The sequence below is a fragment of the Myiozetetes cayanensis genome, unplaced genomic scaffold, assembly GCF_022539395.1.
Source record: "Myiozetetes cayanensis isolate MyiCay16 unplaced genomic scaffold, myiCay2020 scf13, whole genome shotgun sequence".
NCBI classification, from domain to species: Eukaryota; Metazoa; Chordata; class Aves; order Passeriformes; family Tyrannidae; genus Myiozetetes; species Myiozetetes cayanensis.
Window position 1 is genome coordinate 956055 of NW_026086937.1, and position 25542 is coordinate 981596.

Sequence of the window (25542 nt, forward strand, 5' to 3'; positions counted from 1 at the left end):
TTTTTTTTGGAAGGAGACACACTGGAATAAATGGCAGTAATAGGCAATTGCTCGATTCTTATTTGGTTAAGAAATGTCTCTTTCATGTTTTTGCAGTGATGTCATTGTGCTGAATGCTGCTTCAGACATGGAAAACTTACCATGCTGGAAATGCTGGCTTGCTATGCCTTGGTGTGTTGCTTCTGCTTTAGCATCTGTTTTTAATAAGGGCCTGCTTTAAAAAAAGCCTCATGGTTTTGGGGACTAGCAAAAAGTGCTTTTCTTTTTTTTCTTATTGCAGGTTCTTGGAAAAGGTGAAGAGTGGAAAGGGGGAGAGCTGCCCAACTCTATTGGTGGAGGGCAGAAGGTTCGACTGCTGAAAGAAGGCATAGAGCGCTATGCTGCTCAGGAGGACCTGGTTGTGTTGTTTGTTGAGTGGTGAGCAAACCTGTCTTCTTGTCTTTATATTTTAGTCTGGGCAGGCTTGCAAAAGCAGCTGCTGTGACTTGCTGAAAGCTGCACGCTGCTTTTCCTCCTCGTTGTTTTATTTGAGAGAGTTTGCCTCTATTTTCCTTCATTCATAAAAATAGTAGATTGCTTTTGGAGCAATCATTACTTTTTTGACGGATTTACAGATGTAAGAGTTGTTCATAGTTCTGCTGCCTCAAGGGGGTGAAAAAATGTTATTGAGAGCTGACAGGCTTTTAGGCAAGTGTTTGCCCTCTCCTTGTTCAGCTGTGGTGAGAGCAGGATGTGGCTGCAGGCTGGGAGTGTGAATGGGGGGAGCAAAAGCAGCTCCAGAAATAAAGAGGCCAGCAGGGACTAGAGGCGTAATCTTGTTCCATAAAGCTATAGTGATATGGAGGAAGCTGGAAAATGGGTCCCTGAGGAAAGCATTTAACAGGAGAACTTCTTTTATACGTTAGAGTCCTGAGACAAGAGACTTGGTGCCAGTGGTACCCCTGGTGCCTGTCCTGTCTGGGTGCTAGAAGGATGGAGAGACAGTCCTGCTGTCTGCAGGTGCCAGATGATAGCTCATAGCACAGCTATGCTTGAACATCCTCCCTGGAGGCCAGATAGGTTTCTCCCTGTCACAGAAAACGTGGAGCTCAAACATGTTCAAATCACACTCTTTCCATTGCTTCCCTCTGCGTTTTCTTCTCCTCCTCCTCTTCCTCCTCTTATTTTGCTCCTGTGACAACAGCATGATCACAGTAGCTAAGAATTCAACTTACAGCAACTACCAAGCTCTTCCACACTAAAGTTAACCAGAGCAGGGTCCCAGCTTTAATCTCTGCAAAGAAGATGTGGAACCAAGCCTTGAAGGAGGGGAAAGAAGCTCTGCAGACAGGCAGGCTTGGAGAGGCTGAGTTGGAGAGATGCACACATGGGTTCACACTGCTGTTATCCAGTCATACTGGAATGCCTGCTCCAGAATTGTCTTTCAGCTTTTAACTTGTTCTATTTATTTATTTATTCAAATCTGCCAGCAGAAGAAGTTTAGGGACACTTTTTCAAGGTAGAGTTCTGGTAGGATTTATACAGCAGACATCATCATAAGACAGAAAGTGGTTGGGCAGTAGCATTTTATGGAAAGTTAATTTGTTGTTTAGCTGAAGTTATCACTTCAGGAAAGTTGGAGTAGCCTACTAAACTGGTAGCAAATTCAAAGATGTTACTAATTTTTTTGTTCCAATTTTACCTCTTGTGATGAGTTGAAGATGGACCTAGGAAGCCAGAAATCTAAATCATCTTCAGCAATTTATAAATAAGCATTATAAGGGACACTTATGCTGAAGATTTTCTTTGTATACCAAGTTGACTGTAAAGGTAACACAGTTCGGAGGTAGACATTCAGGTTTTGAAATTTTTTTTGTTATTGACTTGATCAATTTTGCATTTACTAAGTGGAAAAAGGATCTTTCTAAAAATAACATTATGAACAAACATGTAATATATTTATCCTACTAATTATGCAATAGCTGAAACTTTAGAAGATTAATTTGTAAAATTTTATTCTTTACTAAAGCTCAGATAAATCAAACATTTCCCAAATGTTTTCAACTTCTATTGAATTTCTTTGTTTTCATGTTTATTATCCTGATTCATTATTTTCTTCCTATATAGTAAAATATGCAAATTTGCTCTCAGAGTGCTATCAGGGTAAAGCTCAAATTTCTTTCCAACATAATTTATTCTCCTGAGGGGCAGGCTGTTCTGCTGGCTTGGAGGAGAGAGTACAGAGGACCACGTGTGTCAAAGTGCAGAGGCAATAATCTTTCTTACCATGAAAAATCACAGGATATAAGGCCTCACAAATTCTTGAGGCCCATAATCCCAAGTACATATTTATTTAAAACTGGTGGAACTGTTTCCAGATAGTAGAAAAAAATAGTTTGCTGATTCTAGCATTATATTTTAATTCTAATGAGCTTTTTTGTTTCCAGAAATCCTGGTTTGCAGCTTAAATGTTGATCAATGTAGCAGTAAGTTTGGAAAAGACAAGTGTCATGAACTTCCTTTCTTCTTCAAGTGTTTCTTATTATATTCGTTGTGAAGCATTTGGAATATTAATCTTGGGGGTGGGGAAAGGAAATGTCTGGTTTGCTTACTGTAACTAGGCAAATAATTTCTAGGGAACTGTTTACTTAACAAGCTTAGTTTCTTGGGTTTTTTTTATTTTTAAGCAGTTTGTTAAATAGCTCAGAATTCTGGAAATAGTTTGAGCTTCTTTTGTGGACAGTTCGTGTCTAGGTGTAGATAGAAAAGTGTCTGCAGAGGGAACCTCATTTAAGCGAGGCTTTTTTTTTTGCTTGAGCTAACTTCTGGTTTATTTTGGACCATTTCAGATTGAACTGGCTAATGGCCAGTATAGACTGGATAAATTGGTTGGTGCTGTGACTGTTCACCCAGAACTCCCACAGCCATCTCTTTGTATCGTGGAAGAGTTTTGAAGCCTCTCGGTTTGCTGTTTGGTTTTTTGTTTTGTTTTGTGGTTGTTTTTCTGACATTTGTTAAAATGTTATGTTTTAACAACTTAAGGGATAAACATATCTCAGAATGTTTGAGGTGTGATCCTGGTGGGGATACAGTGTAGGTGACAAAACAGCTGTGTGGCTGCACAATGCAGCTAAGACAGATGAGAGAGGGGACCTGAATTGCTTGTCACTAGTGGGCCCTCTCTCTTTTGTATTTTGAGCTCTTAATCTGCAGCTCCAACAGTAATAAGTTCTCACTGATATAAAAGTTGTGGATGCAGAAATTGCATGGCAGTGTTAGAGGCCCCGAGTCACTGTTGCTGTTTCCCGTGTTGCTGGGGGCATTGCCAGCGTGCTTTGCTGCTGCAAAAGGAGGACACACAGGGAGGTTCCACTCCCAAGCCACTGCCATCTGGGAGCCTCAGGAAAGGGGATTGGCTTGTGGAAACTTTTTGGGTTCTTTTTTTCCCCTTGCTTTCTACTTAATCAGAAGGAATTTTGAAGAATAAATAAGAGGATCTGAGCTTTCCCTGCTTGCCAAGGAAGGCTGCTTTTCCCTGCGTGTATCCACACTCTTCCCTCTCAAATTTTGAAGTCCTGTGTAAAGCAAGCCATGTGCATCACCCATAATAACAGTGCAAACTGTCAAGGATAGTCCTGGGACCTGTTTTATGATGGTCTTTGTGGTGTAGACTGGAGAGGAAAGTGGGAGCCTCATGAAGCAGCTGATGAGGACACTGGCAGCAAGGGGCAGAAGGCTGGTGGAGGTCCTGCCCAGGAAGAGGAGTGGTGGCAGTAAATCACCTCTTGATAAAACAGAGAGCCTTGAACATTAATGGAAAATGCAGGCTTATGCTGGATTACTACTCCTGCACAATATCCATTGCAGTTTAGCAGCTCAGTGCTGTGCTTTGGATTATAAACTGCACTGTATTAAGTAGCATATCCCTTTCACAAACAGAGCCTGTGGCTGGCCCAGCATGTTGCTCAACTTTGGCTTTCTTTTCCAGAATGACAGTCCTAGGAAGCAATGTTCCAGGCTTCTTTGGTTCCTTCCTGCAGCTGTAAGTCATAGCAGCAGCAGCACTAACCTGATCAAAGAGGAGAAGCACAGCCTGCCATAAGCTATTAAGTTGAAGCCTCAGACAAATCTCTTTTTGTCTGCCTTCGACTCGTCTCCTGTTTCTTGCATGTTCTACAGGCTCATTCTGGCACTCAATCAGGCTACAGAAACCGAATGGAAAAGAGAGTGAAGTGTGTTCCTGTATACTTGGGCAGAAACAGGCATTTTTTGCAAAACTGGGGAAACTCCAAAATGTACAATATTTCTTTCCTGCATTCTTCTGCCAAAGTTACAGAAAAACATAACAGTGAGAGTTTTCAGAAACCCACTTACTTATATAGACTACATAACACACTTCCTCTCCAGGGTTCATACTTTGCTTTGTGGTGAAAATCCTTTGCATTTGTAAGCCAGCTGTTGTTACTTCTCTTAGGCCAATTTCATGAATTCCTCTTTGAACTAAAGGCATTTTGAACAACTTCAGAACTATAATAAAGGAGTACCATAAGTCAGTAATGGTTGATCTGTTGGCACTATTGCTGTGTAATAATAAATTGCAAATCAGGAAGTTCTGTGCACTGTGAGCTAAAAGCTGCTGCAGCTAAAAGACTTTGCAAGAAAAAACATCTTGGTCAAGGTTAGACCTTGATTTTTGGCAGCTGTGCCATTCCTTTGCCCATTATCAGGGCTGATGATTTTAATTACTAAGGTACCTGTGTGGAATAAGAATATACCTGTATTCAGATGAGGAAACTTTGAGGCTGAGATGCTGCCATTAAATTAAACTATCGTGCTTCTTCAGCCAGAGACTAATCTGTGACGTGATTCCAATTTCACTGTGTCATTCTTCATGCTGTGTAAAGTGAACCTTGAAGTGGGAGGCACTGGCACAGATTACCCAGAGAAACTGTGGATGTTCCATCCCTGGCAGTGTTCTGGGCCAGGTTGGATGGGCCTTTGAGCAAACTGGGCTAGTGTGTGGCATCCCTGCTCGTGGTGGGGGGATTGGAAATAGATGATCTTTAAGGTCCCTTCCAACCCAAACCATTCTGTGAATAATGCTTTTATACGTGGATCTCAAGTACGAAAAAGAAACTATACACTGTGAATATTTTAATAATTTGTATGTATTTTGAGGTTTTGGTTTGGTTTCTGTGTGTGGTTTTGTTTGTTTGGTTTGGTTGGCTGTGCTCCACCCCTCCCTCCGAGGCATTGATGTAGATATGGTGCAACAACAAGAAACCACTAAGCTCGTGATGCCACATTCTTACATGACCTGTGCCAGCCCCATGCAGATTTCTGCCTGTTTTGGGGTAGTGCTGACCTTTGGCTGTGGGTAACTGCTGAAGATGAGCCCTCCACCTTTGGGTCTTTGTCCTCAGTAGGAACTGAGAGTCAAATCTGATCAACACATAAGGGCAGGTGAAGTTTTTCATAAATACATGTCGTGATGTTTAGAGCCTTTAAGGTCTTCAGCACATTAAAGAGGCTTAGAGAGAAATCTGTGTATTGTCAGGATGCAACACAGTTTATGTGCAACTAGACTTTATTGAGATCTAAATTCATTCTGAATAATACTTTTCTGAAGAGTCAGTGCTATTGTGTTTTGGAACAAGGTCATCTAGAGTTTCCCAGTGAAAGTCACCTAAATCATCTTTCAGTCCTATTTTCATCTGTTTTGCTTTTTTTTTTTTTTAGTTGCTGTTCTTAAAGATATAAGCAGTTTTCTAAAGGGATTTTTTTTTTTCTCAAAATAGCTGAATTAGGAAAATCGATTTCAGGCAGACAAAATCTGAAAGAAAAAGAATGTCCAAAATATGGGAGGTTAAAAAGCAGAAGGGGAAACTGTATTGGATAAATAGTGTTGATTGAAATTTTTCTCCTAGAAAGGTATAAATTTTTTTTACATGGTGGTAAAACATGATTTGAGTAATTTTTCAGAATAAAAGGGCTGTTTGATTTGTAAAATTTGAATAGTCCCAATGATTTTTTGTTTTTGACACAGAAGCATTGAAATGAAAGTAATCTAATGGATGTATTTGCTTTCCTTTTCAGCTATGATGTTATCTTTGCAGGGGGCCCTGAAGAGCTCCTAAAGAAATTTCAGGAAACTAATCATAAAGTGGTGTTTGCAGCAGATGGACTAATTTGGCCAGACAAAAGGCTAGCTGACAAGTATCCTGTTGTCCGGAGTGGGAAACGATTCCTGAACTCAGGAGGCAAGTGTGATCCTCTTGTGAACACATTAAACTCTTGAACTTGAACGTGACTCACTTCTGTTATCTGTTTAATGTATTTGTACGTGGAGCTGTTCCTGAATTCCCCAAGTATAAAACTGAGGACTGAGTTTGCTGTCCTCTTCTTCCCCTCTCCTTCCCACTTGAATAGCTGCCCTTCTTTGCTCAAGCATAGTTTTCCTTTGAATTTGCATAGTTTGCTTGGCAATAACTTCCAAAAAGCAGGTAAATAAAGTGACAGCTTAGCAAGCAATTGTGCACTGCAAGGAAATGCTGTGCAAGGATGACCCAATTGCTTCAGAAACAATGCAGTGTTCAAGCCCAGCCAGAGCAGCACAGTTATTATTTGTAGGTGCAGTTTAGCTGGGTCAGAATTTCCTGATGGGCTGCCTTGTTCTTGTGGATCTCTGCAGGCAGGGGAGATGTGCCCAGCCTGTCAGCACGGCTTACATGGCTCATTCCAAAAGGAGGGGGAGTTACTCCTGTTAAATTCAATGATGGGTTAATTGTGGAATCCTCATCTAAATGCCAGTTTTGGTAATAATTTTGCAGTTGATTAATACATGCCCTGACACTGATACTCTATAAGTGCTGCAGAGCACAGTATGTCACCTCTAGGTACATGGAGTTGGGCAGTATGGAGGTCTGGGAGTGTCCCTGTTTCTTTGCCTCCCCCTTTACCTCACCTATCTGCCCTGTCTTTCTTTTTCTTTTGGTTTAAAGATAATATATATTGGTTTTGAGTTGAATTCTTTTCATATTTCTGGCAGTATTACATTCAGGCATCTCTGCCAGTAAGAAGTGATCGATGAATATCAAACTTTTTCCACAGATGGGCTTCTTGAGAAAAGTGGTAGTCTGATCTCTTTGGTGTTCTCAGGACCATCCTAAACAGATCTGTTTTAATTTTTCCCTTAAAATACCTTTAGAATAAAAGTATTATTTTTGCCATTAATTATGAGCTCTTTGAAACGGAACTGTTACATATCACAGGAAGAAAACTGGATTCTGAGCCCAATTGTATGAATTTCATACTTTTCCTTTGCTGGCACCAGTCAGAATGAAGTCCCTGACTGGTGGACAGCATTGGCAGGGGAGTGCTTTTTATGGAAATAACCTCTGTGTGTGTGATGTTGCAGGATTTATTGGTTATGCTCCATCTATAAATCGTATCGTGCAGCAATGGAATCTGCAGGATAATGATGATGACCAGCTGTTCTACACCAAAATCTATGTTGACCCACTGGCAAGGGTAGGTAGTGAATGGCTTCCTCATTTCTTTCTGCTTGAAATAACACGCTGCTCCTCCCAAAACCCCAGGAGATAAAAAGAAAAGGAATGCTGTCTCTTTATTCCGAGTGCCGTATTGACAGTTGTGTTTGCTCTCCTGAGGTTCCTGCTGCAGGAATGATGAACAGGCTTCCCAAGGGTCGTGACTTGATCTATTATTTGGGGCTGTCTTCAGATCCAGGCAGGTTGTGCTTCACTGTTAGAAATAGTAGTTCTGAGGGATATGATCAGACACATTCATCTCAATGAGGGTCCCAGGTACTTGGCAGTTTGATGGCCAGGGAATGTGGCATTTTTCCAGGGTGTCACTAAACTACTTGCTGAACCAGTGTTTTATACTTTGGCTTGCTGCCATTTCAGATCCTGCCTTCAGCTTTTTGTGCAAATATGTTCAATAAAGCTGCATCGTAAATTTTTGCTGAAGACCTCTTTGTGCCCCAGCTTAACAAAGTTCTCTGCTGAGTAGCAGCATTAAAGCAGGATGGATGTCAGAGGCATTCCCTGCTGCTGGAAAAAGAGGGCTAAGGAAAGTTAACAGTGTATTCATGCAAAAAGACTTTTAGAAGCTGATAAAACAGAATTTTTAAAATTATTTTGATAATTTGTATGCTTAAGGCAGATGCAAAATTTTTGAAATATATACATGTTTTTTCTGGCTTAACTTAATGGAAAATCATGTCTATTTGGATGCAGGATCAGAAATAGAATAGAATATTGCTGTTGGAAGGGACCTACAGTGACCATCTAGTCCAACTGGCTGACCAGTACAGGACTGACCAAAAGCTAAAGCATGTTGTTAATGTCTTTGTCCAACTGCCTCTAAATGCTTGGGAGGCTGAGGGCATTGACAACCTCTCTAGAGAGCCTGACTCAGGATTTTACCACCCTCTTCATAAAGAAATGCTTCCTGATGTCCAGCCTGAAGCTCCTCTGGCACAGCTTTGAGCCATTCCCAACAGCTCAGCACCTCAGTCTCCCCTTCCCCTCCTCAGGAAGCTGCAGAGAGCAGTGAGGTGACCCCTCAGCCACCTCCTCCAAACCAGACAAACCTCAAGTCCTCAGCTGCTCCTCATAGATGTTCCTTCCAGCCTTTAACGTTTGAACTGATTTCATGGAAGTGAAGTCAGGTGCCAGGCGTGCAATTGAAAAGACAGGGTGTAGAGACATTAAAGCTGACTCTGCACCCAAGTCAGGAGTAATATAATTAGTTGTCTAAACAGATTGTCTTCCAGACAAAAAATGTGTGTCTCTGTTCCAGGCACTGTGATTCCAAATGCCTGCATGGTGCTTGCTGTGCTTTGCCACTGCTGCTTGTGTGGTGATGCCCAGTGCTGCAGAGGATGTGAGAACAGTTTGGAAGACCAAAACAAACATGTTATCTGTATAAGGGTTTTTAACTGTGTTTTAAAGGGTACCTACTTTGATCAACTTTTTAAAAAGGGTAAAACGTGGTACTCAAAGTAAGAATTGAGGTAGGATTAATAACACAACATCAGAAACGTGTTTTAAAACCACTAGTGTTTTCTATTCTGACACGATACTTAAATTTGACTTTTGTACTTTTGAGACTGTGAAACACAGTGTGTTTTGTTGCTTGGACAAGACTTGATAATTTTCTTAAGACAGAAATTTTCTTTGGCTTGTGCTGCTAAAGTGCTGTTTCTTTGGAGAGTTTTGACCTTTATCCTTCAACTTTAAAGTTTCTGCATATATAAAAGTTGTTATATAGCTGCACAGCTCTGGAATTCAAAAAAAGAATTATAAAATAAAGAATTGTATTTAAGTGGTGAACATGTAGCCCAGTTTTCCCTGATTACTTGCTGCCACTCTGGTATAATTGCAATATTACTGTAAAAATATTGGCTTTTAGAATGCCTCAACATCTTTGGTGCTTTTATTTCAGGAACGCATTAACATCACTTTGGACCACAAGTGTACAATTTTCCAGACCCTAAATGGAGCTGTTGGTAAGTGTATGATTTGCACACTGTGTGTTTTATTAACTGTTATTAACACTTTCTTTGCTTAACCATGAATGTAGTTCCTTAAACATATGCTTGTTTTAAGGAAATATTTGGATGGGTAGACCTGATTAGCAGATTAGTTACAGGTCTTTTCAGTTGAATATTAATTAATTAATTGATTTCTCATGTTGATAAAATATTTGATTTAAAATAGAAAAATAGTGTTTTAATAAATTAAGTTAGCAGTAAATACAGAATTAAGAAAAATTTTCACAAACTTTCACAAACCTAACTACAGGAGTAAGATAGGTGATTAAAATTGCATTTTAGATGTTCTCAAGCAAGTGGCTATACATAATGAAATGCAATGTGGAATAATGTAGAAGTTCCTTTATTCAAATGTCATGAATTTAAATAGGAAAATGCATCTGTGCAAACTTGCTTTCTTGCATTTAACCTCCAGTTATGGAACAACATTTTATGGTCAGATCACATCTGAAGTAACTATGATTTCTCTATAAATAGCATTTGTGCTACATTGGAATTATTTTTAAGCAGATTTTATTCCAATACTGAAGGCTGCTGATGAGGTTTTATGTCACCTTATTTAGCATTAAGATCTCAGAATTCAAGATCTAATTAAAAAAATAAAATGAAAAAAAAACCTTCTGAATAAGTAACACTGATGATAGCAACAGCAAGCTGTATTGTATCAGATAGACTTTGAGAACTCTGAAATTTTAGCTCTTATTTACGAACTTATTACTGTATGGTTTTGATTTACAGATGAAGTCCTTTTGAAATTTGAAGAAGGCAGAGTAAGAGCAAGGAATTCAGTGTATGACACACTACCAGTCACCATTCATGGAAATGGTCCAACTAAAGTGAGTGGCAGTTTGGTTTTTATTTTCTTGCAAACCCACAATTTTAAATATAAGCAAAAAAAAAAACCCTACCAGTGGTAGAAGTACCTGAAGCAGTCAAAGGAACCACCACTACACATTTCCATTTAGTATTATTAGGAATTGCAAGGATAAAACCCCCATTCCGAGAGCTCTCTGCTATCATTCTGCTGTTGTTCTGCTCCCAAATTCGTTGCAGCATGGGATATTAGGAGAGAGTAAGCTTATGTTAATTTGTTCACTAACACAAAACAGTTCTTGAAGCTGGTGATGAATGTCTGCCTGGTTATTAAACTGTAATCAGAAGAAGAGATTTTTCAGGGGGAGGATAATCTAACCAGGAGTGACAGTCTGGGATACAAAACAGTAACACATCCATTCCTACCAGAGACCTGGGGGTGTGTATACATATATAAAAAAAATATATAGATTACAGGCCAAAAAAACCACCAACCTCTATGTGTGTGGCTGGCTTTTGTTGTTGTGCAGTGTCAGTAAGCACTGCCTGTGATGTGCCCATGGCTTGTGAGCTGTGGGTTCACGGTACAGCCCTCTCTGCCCTGTGAAACAGCTGTTGTGACACATTCTGTTCAGGTGTAAGGATTCAGGGCTCCAGTGAACCTTGCACGGTTTCTCTGAGAGAAATGGCTGTGTTTTGGTAGCATGGCAGTTGCATTTTTCTGCTCTGTGTTGGAGAAGTGTAAGGGGGTATCATTTACAGGAGCATCTGGTGGTGGAAGGATTGGGCATGGCTACTTTGAGTCCTTCTGAATAAGTGATTCTTACCATAGCTAGATCCTTGTTTTCAGAAAAGATGGCTTTCAGGAGAATTTGGTTTGAAACTCATTAATATCCCAGAGATGGCTGCTTCTGAGTTTTTGCACTGCATTTCATCTTTGGAATTAGTGAGTATAATGATGCCATTATCGGTTTGGTTTGTAATTACTAGTGCTGAAATACATGACCAGTTTCTTCCATATTGCTACAGTTATTTTTGCCTCAATTAAATCCTGAAGTTATCTGTCATCACCGGCTTTGCTGAGACATTGCCAAAGAAAAGTTCTGTATTTTATAGCTGGGCACACAGTTCAGGGTGGAACTTCTTATACTAATCCATGAGTTATGATACATTCAGCAAAACTCAATCTCTGCATGTAGTGATGTGGTTTTAAAAACAAAGAGGAAACTCTTACTATGCATCACTTTGTCAATGTGGTTAGATTCTTCTCTTTTAAACTTAGAATTGAATTAAGAGGACAATAGTATACTAGGAATGGAAAAATTTTCATTAGTTAGTAAAGAAACTAGCGTGAAAGTAATTCCCAGAATTTATTCCACACAGTTAAAAGTTTTTTGTTTATAAGATACTTCTGTTTCATATTTAATCTCTCCAATTTGCAGGTTAGTAAGCAGCATTGGTTAGAGACACTTTTTGAAATGGGTACCAAATTATCCTCACCATGAAATACTTATATTTTTTACCTCAAGTGCAATGTCCTTTTTATGAAATATTCATTTTTGTAGACTTTATGGTATGCATGTAATCTGTTTTGTAAATGAAAAGAGTAAGAAAAAGTTTATACCACCTATTTTTGTGTGTTTGTTTCTTTTCAGTTACCTTTAGTTACAAGAGATTAAAGAATAAGCCTGAATCATTTAAAGGTACAGATCATCATTTGCATACATGTTTCACTCATCTGAATTGCTTATTTATTTACCAGATTCACTTGAATTATTTGGGAAACTACATTCCTAATGCTTGGACACGGGAAACTGGCTGCAGTGTTTGTGATTTAGACTTACTGGACCTGTCAACAGTAACGGTAAGAACACTCCTGTCTGGAACAAACCCATTTTTGAATACAGCTGAGAGGTGTATAGTGATTTCTGAGGCAAACTGGCTTTGTTATGCAATATTGTTTCTTAGACACTTCAGCACCTTTTTTCTAGTACGTGAAAATGTAAAGATGAAATTCTAAGTTACTGAAATAATCAGTAGCTTTAATACAGGTTTCCCCAATATTACCGAAGATGATCCCATCCCCAAAAGCCTTCCAATCTTCATTGCTGGGATTGTAATAACTTTCAGATATTCAAAATATTTTTAAATTTCATTTTTGTTTTTAAGATACAACATTTGAATGGTGATCTAATGAAATAATGTTTGCCCTCACATCATAAAATTTACTTGAGGAAAGCAAGTTGTCTGAGTTTTTTCTGATGGTGTTGGTAATTCAAACGTGGGTGAGGGAGCAGTTAAACCAGTAATGGGGAGCGGCTTGCAGTGATTTACTGGATGACTCCCTATGGTTTCTGTACATCTCCTTGGAATGTGTCTTTACTGGAGTGCATTCTTTGGCCTCCATACCTCACTCACTCTGCCAGTAGAAATAACAAGACGTTTCTTGGCCCCGGTGGAAGTGTTTACTTCAGGCATTTCGAAGCACAAGCAGTATTTCATTTTCTGAATGTGCTTTCTGTTCAGACCTGCTTGGTTGCTACTTGACAAGAAATCCTCAGTGAAAACAGCAGTACCACTCTAGTAATTTTCCCCATATTGTTTTATTTAACTTTCTGCATTTATACACTCCTATCTTCTGAGGATTTTGCTTGGTTTTTTGGAGTTATGTTCAAAGGAGCTGAAAGCTTCATGTGCAGAGTCTTTTGCTCTGTCCTTGTGCCCTTCAGAGAAACAGGATCTCCTGGGCAGTGATCCTGGCTGAGGTGTGGAAACACTCAGTAACTGCTTTCATCTGGTAGTGTCAGCAGCTTGTGCCACCCCCAAGTCAGTTATCTCTTCAGGTAAAAGCAGGGTAATGGAAAGTAAGTTGAAGAATGCACCTGGACAAAAATGTAAACTTTTGCCACTTTTCTTAAGGTGTTGGGTTTTTTCTTTATTTTTTTCATTTTTTCCCTAAAACTTAAACTAAACTGGACGACAAACTTAATCTCCCTAGAACTGCTTCTTAAATCCTAAACCTTGCTACTGCTATGAAGACTTCCCGGTGCATCTGGAAAGGATGACCTCACTCATCCCCTCACTTCACTGGCAACTTCTGTGTCAAGAGACCTGGGACTTTGCTCTGTGTAGTCTTACTGAGACATTGTCCTGTATTTCTTCCAAAAATTGTCACGTGCTCAACTACTGCTTGTGAAAAAGTAAACTTTAAAAGTCAGAGAAAATCTGCCAGTGGAAATGTAACCTCCTGGTGCAGACTGTGTGTTTCCAGTGTGTTTTTGCTGAGGCACAACTGGGAAGAACCAAAACCTCTGACTTAATATACTCAAAATACTTGTAATGTAGATTCAGATTATGCAGTGACAACTCTGTGGTAAACCAAGGTCTACACTGATGAACTCTGCTTTGGGAAGATACAGTTTACAGGAATTGTTACTCTTAATTTTGTAAACACTATTTTGCTTTGGTCACGCTCCTGAGGTTTTAGTGCAGAGCCAAGTGGTTCAGTGTGCTGAAGCAGTGTCAGTAATTCCTCACTCCCTGTAAATCTTTGCAGGCCCAACCTGAGCCCACTTCCCTTTGTCCTAGAGAATAAGGGGAGAGTGACAGGACACAGTTATTGCAGTGCTGTGGCACTGGCAGCACAGGTGTGTGCCCAGCTTGGTCCGATGGCACGTTCCTTCCATCAGTGGTACCCGTTCCTGTGACACCACTCTGTTTCAAGACACATCAACATGTCTCCATCAATTATTTGGAGTTATTAGGATCTCCCTGTGAGTGCCATTAGGTTTGCAGATGAAGCTGGGAACGGAGATGGTCAGGGTAAGCACTGGTGCCTGCTGTTTCCGATCTGCTGCCTTGGCCAGGACGTTTCTGGATTTCCGATGCAGACACTGACCCTGTAAAATCTCAGCATGTGTTGATGGTTTATCCAGGCACTCCTCAAGTGGGTGTTGGAAAGCTAAGGAAAGCTAACTGGCAGCCTTTTATACTCGTATAAGGTTTCTCTCTGAGCCTTGTAGTGGATTAGATGTTTATAATAATTGTCTGGGTTTGAGATGGAAATAATTTTTGTTAAATCAATGTATTTCTTTGTGTAGGAGTTGAGGCCTCTGGAGGTTAAATCTCTTTGTCTTGCATAATGTAATACTACACTTTAGGAATACACAAAGCACAAAGGTGCTGTCAGTGTTTGTTTTAGTGGTTATGATCTCTATCGAGCACAGAATTCCACACCAGGAATTAATACCACTGTTCAAAAGATGTGAATTCACATTAAAATAAGGTGGATAAAGGTTCAATATCTTTGGATGTGAGGAGAGAATCTCTAAGTAGTTTATCAAAGGTCTTCCTGAAATCAGTGAGTTGGGAAGTAATGCAAAGCCCACTTAAAGTGATCAGGGAGGAGCAGTGCATATATATTTACAGAATGGTACTGCAGTTTTCATCTTAAAGGACAAATGACTAAAATATTTTGTGGTATTTATTCTTTAACTATTTTTAAAAAACTAGTCTTCTTTATATTTTCTTGTAAATGTAACTTATGTGTGTTATTTTCAAAAAATGAGTTTGCCATGCCATTCTAGGTATATTTCCTTAAATGCTTCTTTTGGTCTTTTAGTATTCTTTCAAAGTAAGAATTTTAAACACAATAATACATTATTTTCTGCTTCCAGTTTGTTACTCGAATTCAAAGAATTTTTTAGCAATATTAAATCCATTATTTTTGCTTTTTCGTGAAGCCAGTGAAAATAAACAGGGCACATAGCACTTTTGAGCTAGATGGTTTTGATTGCTTGAAAGCTGTGTGGACTGAATTTACTACAACGTGACATTAGTTGCTCTTTAATATAACTAATCTTAGAAAGGAGGCAAATCTTATTGGTTATGTCAAAATATCATTTTTTTTAGGAATATCCAAGAGTAAAAATTGGTGTTTTCATTGAACAACCAACTCCTTTCCTACCTAAATTTTTAGACAGACTGTTGACTCTGGACTACCCACGGGAGGCACTCAGTATCTTCGTTCACAATAACGTAAGTGTGACATTACTGCTGTGCAAAACTGCAGTGTTGGAAATTATTGATGAATCAAAGTGAGAGAGGGAGTATATGGAGTATATGGAAACGTGTACAATTCTTTTGGAAGAAGCTGGGCTGGAAGAGAAATGGGAGTAAAACATAATTGTCCCTCTTTTCCCTGTGTGTGCATTACTGTTGATAGGATAGCATGAAGGGGATAAGTAATGGAAATAGAGCTTATCTTTAAAGCCTTCAGTGTGCTTTCCTAAGGGGATGTTAAAGGTATAAATGTGACATGCACAGAGGAATTGTGGGCTATTTTGTTGCTTCAGCCAGAAGTCCTATGGTATTTGAAATGAGTATAAAGACTGAATAGCTTTTTATTATAGTGGGAGGAAAAGCCCTACCCAGTGTTTTAATTACTCTAAAATCAGGCATAATGGGTAGAAGCCACAGTGCAGGTACTGTTTGGGAAGTGTTGCATGCAGCTCAGCTCCTGTAAATGGAGGTGGGGTAAATAGAAATTAAAGAAACAATCAGGGTGACCATGTGACTACATTTTAAAGAAACAGTGACTGTGCCTGCACACTTTGGTACAGGTGGCAGCTCCCTCTCTAAAGTGATTTGGATTGGCATGAAAAACTCCTGTGTGAGGTTGTAGGATGGGTTTTAAGGATTGTAACATAAATATCCTGAAAAATATTGCATAAACAGTCTGGGAATCTTGCATCATCGTACAACTTTGATTAATGTTGCTGATGTGTTGGATTATTTTGCTAAAATTTTGGACAGAAGAGCTTTATTTTAAATGTTTGGCATCTGTTTCTTTAGGGCAGAATACAATGTGTTCTTGGACACTTATGTTTATGATTTCATAGCAGTGTGCTTTACATCTGCTATAAACAATGTTAACATGATTACAGGAGGTTTACCACGAAAAGCACATCAAGAAATTCTGGGAAAAAGCCAAGAATGTTATCAAAAGTATAAAAATTGTTGGACCTGAAGAAAATCTGAGTCAAGCAGAAGCCCGAAACATGGGAATGTAAGTTCTAATTTATGAATATGTTCTATTGATGCACACCATTAGCATGTTTTCATCTTACATCTATGTTATTTTGCATCTTAACCATTAACAACTTCGCATTTTCAGATATGAAAGTGGGAGCTTTTTTTGGTAGAAAAGATCCAGACATAAGATATGAACTGTTGAGTGTTTTATGGTTTTGTCTAATATAAAAAGCTTTTAGTCATTATGAAAACATCTCTCTGGTTTGGACTACTTAATAGTCTCATCTTCTGATGGAGGCATAGACAATGCATAAACAATAGTATTTGTTTTATTTTTGTTTTTTATTCAAAACATTTTCAAGCTAACTTACTTTTCATGGAAGAGAAGTACCTGTTGCATTGGATATGCTTTTAATAATCACACTTTGGTTGTTCTAGTCCCTACTCTTTTTCTTAAGTGATATTATATTTAAGTAAACATACAGTTAAGGCTTGATCTGGGTGTACAGGTGACAGAATTATATTTCTTCCTGTGGTTCAAAGAGGCAGGAATGTTTTTTTGAAGTGATCTAGTTTCTGCTTCCAGTGGGGGAAAAAAACAAACAAACGACAAAACCAAGACTTGCAAAAGGCAACTGACTTTATCTTACCCTTTGTCTTGCCTTTTTATTTTTTTTATTTTTTTTTTTTTTTAGGTTTTAAACCTGGCACTTGCCAGGCCTAAATCTGAACCTCAGAGGTCTTTTTGGTGGCTTTAGCACTGGCTGCTGCCACAGAGTTGCCTGTGGCTCTCCCAGGACATCATTCACATTACAGAGTTTTACAGGCCAGGATCCCACCGAGATCAGGGCCCCAGGTGGCCCCTGAGCAGCTTCATTCTGTCCTAATTCTTTCACTCTCTCTTCTACCAAATCCTCCGTGAGTGTCAGAGCAGGGAAATTATTTTCAAAAGGCCATTTTCTGTTCAGAGCTTAAGAGCAAAGCACAGGCTGTTCATGGCATCAGCTGAAAGAATGAAGGTCTAGTCTTGAGCTTCTGTGATGTTCTTGGAAATTTGTTTAAATGGGGCTTTGTTGTGCTGGAGCCACTTGGGCTCTGGCTGAGATCCAAGCCGCTCCCCTCGCCTTTCTGGGAATGCTGCAGATGTCCAGTGTTAGTCTACACAGCCATTCACTTGTTTAGAAATCATTCTTTTCTTAATTTCTAATAGTCTCTAAAGCAAATGTGCCATGTTTGCAAACTCTTTTTAGTGTATGTTATGTGTACCTGAGGTGGAGATTCTGGAGTTGCCTTTTCCTCTTTGTTGCTGTGTGGACAACATAAAGCAGAATCTTCAGTGTAGTCACCACCTGTACTGTGACTGAATCTCACCCAAAGGTCTTTGAACCTGCCATCTTTTGATAGACTCTACCTACTTATAGTGTGAGAGAGCTTTTTGATGTGTGGTCTTTGCTTGATCTATGGATAAAAACAGGAATTTAAGTGCATATTTAGCATGCTAAATAAATAAAAATGCTATCCATTTAGGCTGAACTCCATGATTTTCCCTGAATGTACATCACTCAAAACACTAGCATTTCCATCCATGTGTGTTGTTTGTCATATGTTTTATTTGTTGTTGTTGTTTGTTTGTTTTTGGTTTTGTTTGTTCGTTTGATAGCCTTTGTCTATAAGGTATAGTTCTTACAGTTCGTTCTTTTTTTCTTTAAGAAAAAAAATCTGTAATTTTTGCCTTGGTTGCAGATGAGATTTCAGCCAGCTGAAATTACAGAATTTGTTATGACAGAAAACATAAAATAGCAATTAAATATGTTCAAGCAATAACAGAAAGTCAGGAAATATGGGAATTTATCTCATGCATTTCTGAGGCTTTATTTATAAATAGTTTTTTACTTTCCATGATAGTTTTCCTCCAGTACTTAGTCTTCAGGGTTTTTCTTTTGGGGGCGTTGATTCTTTTTTCTCCTCCCTCAAAAACGTTAGTAACAGAACTGCCTAGAGTTTTTCCTTAACTTAAAAGAAAAAAAAATTCTTTCACCTCAGCTTTTAGTGGTAATGTTTACATTTTAATGAAAGTTTACATTGAAAGCGTTCCAAAGTTTCAGGAAGAGTAGATCAGAATCAGAGTTCATTGGCAACGCTGTGTTGAATGTTGAGCTAAATTTGGGATTTCCTATGTGTTTCTTGAAGGAGGAGATTAAATCATTGTCTCTGAGCTCCCATTTGGATTTGCTAAACAAAGGCATGGACACAGGAGAACCCCCTTGCAGCCCTTTGAGTAGGGCAAGCATCTTGGCTGTGGTTGAAGTAAGAGCAGGGATTAAATCTTTGGCTCCGAGATTCACCTGTTTTCCATTAGACACTTGGATTTTCTGGAGCTGCTGCTCCAAAACACTTCAGCAGTTCTGGGTTTCAGCCTCAGGTGGAGGAGGAATATTTTGAATTTTGAGTGTTGCAGAAAAAACAACTTTTCCACCTGTTCCTGATTTCTGTAGCTTCCAGGTGTGGTGACTGTGGTAACAATACTTAAGCATGAGAGGCCAAACCAAACATTAGTGCTGTTTTCTGCTACATTTGTTTGTTTTTAGTGATGGTTGATAAGAGTTTCTTAATACTGTTGTGGTTGCCTGGAGAGATGCAAAATGTAACCCTAAATGGCAGGTGATGTCTTTCAGTGGGTGTTGAATGAAGTCTTGTATCTGGAACACCTTTTCTTTCAGGGATCTGTCAGATGATTTAAGTGCTCTCACTTTGGGCTTTTAGTCCAAGTTTGGAATTGTATTTTCAAAATGAGGGGTGTAAAAACAGTAACTTGGTTAATTGCAAGTTCAAAATATGTCAAAAAAGAAGGTGGCTCACTGGCAAAGAAATTGGGTAGACAATATGTCTCACTGTTATAAACAACTAATTCTTTGGAATATCTCAGTGGAAAGTATGAGGAAGGGAACAGTGACACTTTCCCGTTTTCAGATGAGGTCACTGTTCCAGATGGGTTTGTGGTTTGTAAATGAAGTCAAACATCACTCTGATTGCAAAATGCTTTAAACTGATCTGCTGAGCTTCACTTTACACTTCCAACTAAAAAATCTTGGCCGCCTTCTAAATTTTTGTTAATCATTACACTGAAATTACTCTGTGTACAAGAACACAGCTTTCTTTTCAACATTTGGTCTTAGTTTAGAGCAGGTGGAGTGTAAATCAAGTAGTCTGAAAGTTTTAGCCATTGAATTTAGGTAAGAAAGTGTATTACAATACCTATGAGCATTGCTAGAAAGCACCTTCCACTTGTTCCTTGCAGTGACCTGGATATGCACAGCAAATAGTGTCACACATGACCTGGGATTTCTGCACCTGGAGAGGTTGACATGTGCTGTAGAACGTAATACTTTAAAGCATGACAATATTCAGGATTACATTTATTTCCTTGAGGAAGCTGCTTGGCAACACTGAAAGCCTAAAGAGAAGATGCCTGAATTTCAATCTTGAGAGTATGCTTGCTTTATCACTGTCTTAGCAGTGTTTTAGGGAGATTTTTGTTAGTGAGCTTAAAGCACAAAAGGATCACCAAATGGCAAAACGTGATGTTTTAAAGCACGATTCTCCCAGCATTTTCAGATACAAGTCATCATGTCAGATGTGAAGAATGAGTTTTGCCATTTGGTGATCCAGTCTTCAATGCTGTAGAGAAAGAAATAGGAGGAAAAAATAAGTAAGGATGGTAATTTTAACGTTTCTGGACTATTTAAGACAGTAATGCTTTGAAAGAGTTCTCAATAGATTTCTGAATGAATGAATGTGACTTAGACCAAAGCTTTTTAGTATTTTGTGGTTTGGATTACTGTGTGAATGAAGAACAGGAGGATTTCTAACACTAAGCACATGAGACCAATTGTAATAGAATTCTTTGGTCCTGGATTTAAAGGGAATGGGGATGCAAAAAAAAAGAGACAAAAGTTGAAGGATAATTAATTTTGCTATTATTTAATTAACTTTCCAGTTATGTTTACCTACAACTAACTATACATCTGTTCTACTTTATCACATGTTTGTAATTAAAAACAATAATTCCATTCATGTTTTTCTCAGCAGCAAATAGTTTATGTGCTTTTGCAGATGTGCTGGCCAGTGTTGTGGCTGGAACCCTGGACTGGCATCAAGTCTGTTGGTCTCTTAGGTTTATTTTCCTCATTAGAATAATGACAAAGGAGCTGAATGTTTTTGGAAGAAAATTAAAATCCAGTACCAAGTGCAGTATAAAAGTCAGGTTACTATTAGTAATTGTAATTAAGCAAGTGATAAAGCTACATCTAAATTGCATTCAGTAGTTATAAAGCTTAGAACAGAATAGGTTAGTAATGGATAATGTCATAAAGTCTGAATTGTAGGACCATGTTATGGCCAAAATAAAACCTGATGGTTTCCACTGGGGCAATTATGTGTGAAAGTTCTGATTAAGGAATTTCTGCCATAAGAATGTATGCATAAGATAGAGGAAAGTCTCTAGTTTTTGCCTCAAATGACAGAGGGAAGATTTAAACTGAGGGTGTTGTCCAAACCCAGTGATTTCAGCAGTGGGGGGAAGACCATTTCTGACATTTGGGTATCTTAAAAATTTATCTCAAATCATTATCACATCTTTGGTGATCAGACTTGAAGAGGAAGGATGGCTTAAATTTATGGAATAAAAAAACTCTGCTTTCTGTGATTCTAACCAAGTTACACCTCTTCAGTCCTTTGTGCAGAAGAAAGTTTGAACAAAAAGACCTAAGAGGTGTTGATAAGTAGTTCTTGTGGAACATTTAGTGCTAGGCAGTGGTAGGGAGGGGAAGCAGAGCAGGGAGGAAGCCCTGCCAGCCGTTGTCTTTATTTGTATGTAACCTGTCACATCCAGTGTTCATCAGATCTTCTGAAGTGACAGAGATCTTTTCCTTTGCAGAAAACGGTCACAGTCAATCAAATCAAGTGGAACTTAAACTAAAGCAGTATTTATAGGTATTTTAGAAGAAGAATGTAAAATAATTTTAGTGTTTCAAACTGTTACGATGGAATTAAAATAGGGAAAATACACAAAATCAATACTACCACCTGCATGATAGGAAGCTACTGCTGTAGTATTGACTTGAGGAAATTGTTCCACTTTCTCTAAAAATTATATTTGATTTACTGTAATCTCTGCTGTTCTGATGGCATAGGAAAGCTAAATTCACTATAGCAGGTATAGCCTAGCAAGTGTACCCTGACAGAAACATAGAAATGTGGTCCATGTATTGTTTATATTTACAGTAGAATGTATTTTCTGCTTGGTGGCAGCTTTCTCTTGAAGGCCTGGGAGTCTCACAGATAGTTTATTCTTCTGAGATCAAAATAGTAACATAGAAATAGTGTGTGGACAAATTCAATTACTTTTTCTAATTTCCATGCACTGCCTGTGCAGTTTGTTTATATTTCTCTTTAGCAACCCTGTTGTTCTTGTAAGTCACAAAAAAAGACAAAGAAAAGGTCTTTAAATGTACATTTCTTTATACTTTTTGTCTTACACCCTCCATAAGGTTTTAATTACTGTTCAGATCAGCAGATCACATCTGTAGAATCTTTTTTCAAAGATATTATTACAACCACATGCAGTTACTTGCTAGAGGAGCTTACTCATACTTCACTATATAAATTACTGGCATGATTCCCCCTCCCCACTTTCCATTAGGACACTGTATAGTAGGTATTACTGAACTTGGTAAAGGTTAGAAGTCACTTAGTTTATTAAGAGAAAAATATAAGGCCATGTATTTAACTTTTCTTTCTGTTAATCACTCTACTGTAACCTAAACACACCTTTCTTTACAATACTGTGCTGCAGAGGGCTTTTAATGCAGCGAATTAGTAGAGTTGTTGTGGTTTGGGTTTTTTATCTCTTTTGTTATTTGTGGTTTTGTTTGGTTTTTTTTTCCTGGACACATGGGAGTTACTAATTCTTTTTTTTGTCTTTTCAGGGACCTTTGTCGCCAGGATAAAGCATGTGAATATTACTTAAGCATCGATGCAGATGTTGTGCTGACAAACCCAAAAACTTTGAGAATACTGATAGAACAGAACAGGTGTAGTATATTTCTCATTTTGTAGAATTTCCTTTGGGTGGAAAGGATTGCCTGGGGCCCATCCAGAGGAAATAAGATCCCCTCTGTTCCCACAGAGTTAGATCCTCTTTGCTTACCTGTGGTATTTCATTGCTGTAGTTCATAACAGGCTTGGAGACCAACAATTCACAAAGCATTTTGTACCTGTCAAGCAGCAGTTCCTGATGTGAATTTCCAGTGCTTCAGAGTTTGATGCTTTCTCATTCGATGTGTCACTCCACAGGAAGATAATTGCTCCGCTCGTGACTCGGCATGGGAAGCTTTGGTCCAATTTCTGGGGTGCTTTGAGCCCAGATGGCTACTATGCCAGATCAGAAGATTATGTTGATATTGTCCAGGGGAACAGAGTGTAAGTAGCTGTAAGCTGATTGTTAAAGCCAAGGCACCCAGTATGGTTATTAGCAACATATTGCACGAAAATGTAAGAATCTGGTATAATTCCTGAAGATCTCAGGGTAGTGATATGGGTTTGCATTTTTGATTTCATAGAAATACACTTGTTATTTCCCATTCAGCTTGGGAAAAAAAAAAAGGCAAAGTGCTTAACCTAATGAGCAGGGGATAGTACTGGACACAGCCATTTCTAGTGCTGGTCTGTTTGTGTCTGATTACTCTAGCACTGCACAATGCAGGAAAAGGCAGGACAAACAAACAGCAACCTCAAAATTCTGTGTCCCTGGAACCTCAGCCAAAAGGAATGATTGCTGCATTCAACAAATGACTTTGTCATCTCTTTGGGACAAATGCTTAACCCGTGGAACAACTGTAATTTCTTTGTGTGTTTCATCCTGCATATTATGTCAGATATATCTTGAGGAGCATTTCAGCAAAACTTCGGTCAAGGATAAACTTTTGGGTTTATCCTTCCCCTAAATGAATGTGATGTAAGTTGTTCCAAGCTTGACTTTCCCACGTGGTGATGCCTTTTCATTGCTCTGGAGGAACAGGAAGGTCAGAAACAGATTGACTGCTTGAATAGGACTGGCTTGTTCTCAGCTGTACTGAAGGATGTGCTGGTGGTGCTGAGAGGGAGGAAATCTGCAGAGTGAGCATTCTGAAAGCAATGCTTTTGTGTTGATATTGGCCCAGCTCACAGAGATACACAGCCTGCTGTGGTCCAGGGGTATTTGTGTGAGGAGGTCAGACCAGCTGTGTGAAGTCTCAGTGAAGTCTTTAAACTCCTTTAAAAATCTGTTTTGGAATTACTTTCTCCATCTGGCAGTGTAGAATAATATTTTAAGAGAGTTTGACTGATTGCTTTAACTATGGAAACATGAAGTACATTTGTAGTTAAAACTCTATAGAGAATTTTACCTCTCAATTCTTCATAAAAATTGAATTACTGCCTATGCCTATGTTGGAGATGTCCAGATGTAGTTTTTCAAGTGTCTTGGGAACCTTTCAGCTTCTTCTCCTTGCAAATTGCTTAGTCTTGTCAGCAGATACAGAGATCCTGATTTAATAGAATAGGCAACAAATTAGTTTTCATAGCTTTAAACTATTTGTATGTGTTGGGTTTGTTTTTGTTTTTTTCTTTTTTTTCAACAGAGGAGTATGGAATATCCCTTACATGGCTAATATATACTTAATTAAGGGAGAAACTCTCAGGTCAGAGATGAAAGAAAAGAACTACTTCCTGCGTGATAAGCTGGATCCTGACATGGCACTCTGCAGGAATGCCAGGGAAATGGTAAGGAGTATCTACAGCAGCTTGCTTTCAGATACACACACGGCTCGTGTCCTGCTGTACCTCACTGCTTGACTTGATTGAGCTTGGATATTATATTTTAATTCTAATTTAAAGTACTGGCCAATTTTTGTGAGATAGAACACTTTAGGTTTATTTCTTTAAATTGTTGAGAACAGAGGCTTTTGCAAAGCCAGTGCATTGACTGCATGATGGCTTCTAGTTAAATTCCCTGGAAATTTCCATTGAGGTTAAAATACCTTGGCACAACCTCAACAGATGAGAGGGCTCAACTTCTCTGCTGTGTTTTATTTAAAACTTACCAATGCATTTGGACCATCTCTTTTATGCATGTTTTTATACAGTGTGGAACTTGTTGAAGACTAAATTGGAATATTTTGCAAGTTTTTTATCTAAGTAGGTATATATTTAAAATAATGGTGAGCAATGTTATATGAAAAGCCTAAATCATTTATCAAATGGTAGGAATCTTCTTAAAGGAATCTTCTCATTAAGTTTTCTAGATAGATAAAAACTGTATCAGAAATGTGTTCCTTGCATTGAGCTGTAAGTACTGAGAGAAAACGTATTTGTACTGTAAAGTTATGAATATGTAAATCCACATTTCTACTGATATTTACACTAGTTTCAGCACAGAAACAAATAAGACCTAAACCAGACCTATTTCCAGACACTATAGCATTGAAAAATAATTTTGCTGAATTGAACAAGAAAAGTTGGCAAGTATTGATTTTTTTTTTATTCCCTCATAACAAGGCATGATCCCCTTTGTTTGTACTGATTCCTCAGAACGTCCCTGTCCAATCCTGTTGTATTCAAACCTCCTCAGCATCAATTATTGCCAACTTGTGCTTTCCATGTGCTCATTAAACTAATCTGACTGGCTTCTCAGAAAATGGCTTTCTCTTTTCCTCTTTCTGGGTCTGGGCTGTAGGATGGTCTGGTATGTGCTTGGTTTTGTATTGGCAGCAGATAAGAAGGGGCTGGTGGAAACAGCTTGGACATGTGTATGGAGAGCTTTGCTTGGAGATGCATGTTGTCTGTAAAGGCATATCAGCTGCAGAGCAAAGGCTGCTGTTTACCTGATGTGACTGTGGAAACCTACTGTTAGTCAGAAAAAGAGAAAGATTATGTATCAGAAAACTGATGTGATGATTCTCCTTCATTTTAGACTTTACAAAGGGAAAAAGACTCCCCTTCTTCGGAAACATTCCATATGCTCAGACCCCCAAAGGTTTTGCTTTATTTTTTTTATTAATGAGTTATTATTACATGCAGTATTATTCTACCACAGGAAG

At 38.6% G+C, this 25542-nt stretch overlaps 1 protein-coding gene across 5 annotated transcripts in view; it reads left to right on the forward strand.

Annotated features, from left to right (window-relative positions):
• The window catches only part of PLOD2 (procollagen-lysine,2-oxoglutarate 5-dioxygenase 2), a 66687-nt gene that overhangs the window by 34995 nt on the left and 6150 nt on the right, over positions 1-25542 (forward strand). For 4 of the 5 annotated variants that reach the window (XM_050308459.1, XM_050308460.1, XM_050308461.1 and 1 more), the window contains 12 exons: positions 281-417; positions 6076-6239; positions 7397-7509; positions 9451-9514; positions 10298-10395; positions 12135-12236; positions 15284-15409; positions 16318-16439; positions 22393-22497; positions 22760-22885; positions 24085-24226; positions 25416-25478. In XM_050308459.1, the coding sequence (XP_050164416.1) occupies positions 281-417; positions 6076-6239; positions 7397-7509; positions 9451-9514; positions 10298-10395; positions 12135-12236; positions 15284-15409; positions 16318-16439; positions 22393-22497; positions 22760-22885; positions 24085-24226; positions 25416-25478 (1362 nt within the window). The remainder of the gene's footprint in view (positions 1-280; positions 418-6075; positions 6240-7396; positions 7510-9450; positions 9515-10297; positions 10396-12134; positions 12237-15283; positions 15410-16317; positions 16440-22392; positions 22498-22759; positions 22886-24084; positions 24227-25415; positions 25479-25542) is intronic. The other variant, XM_050308458.1, reaches the window with a different exon arrangement.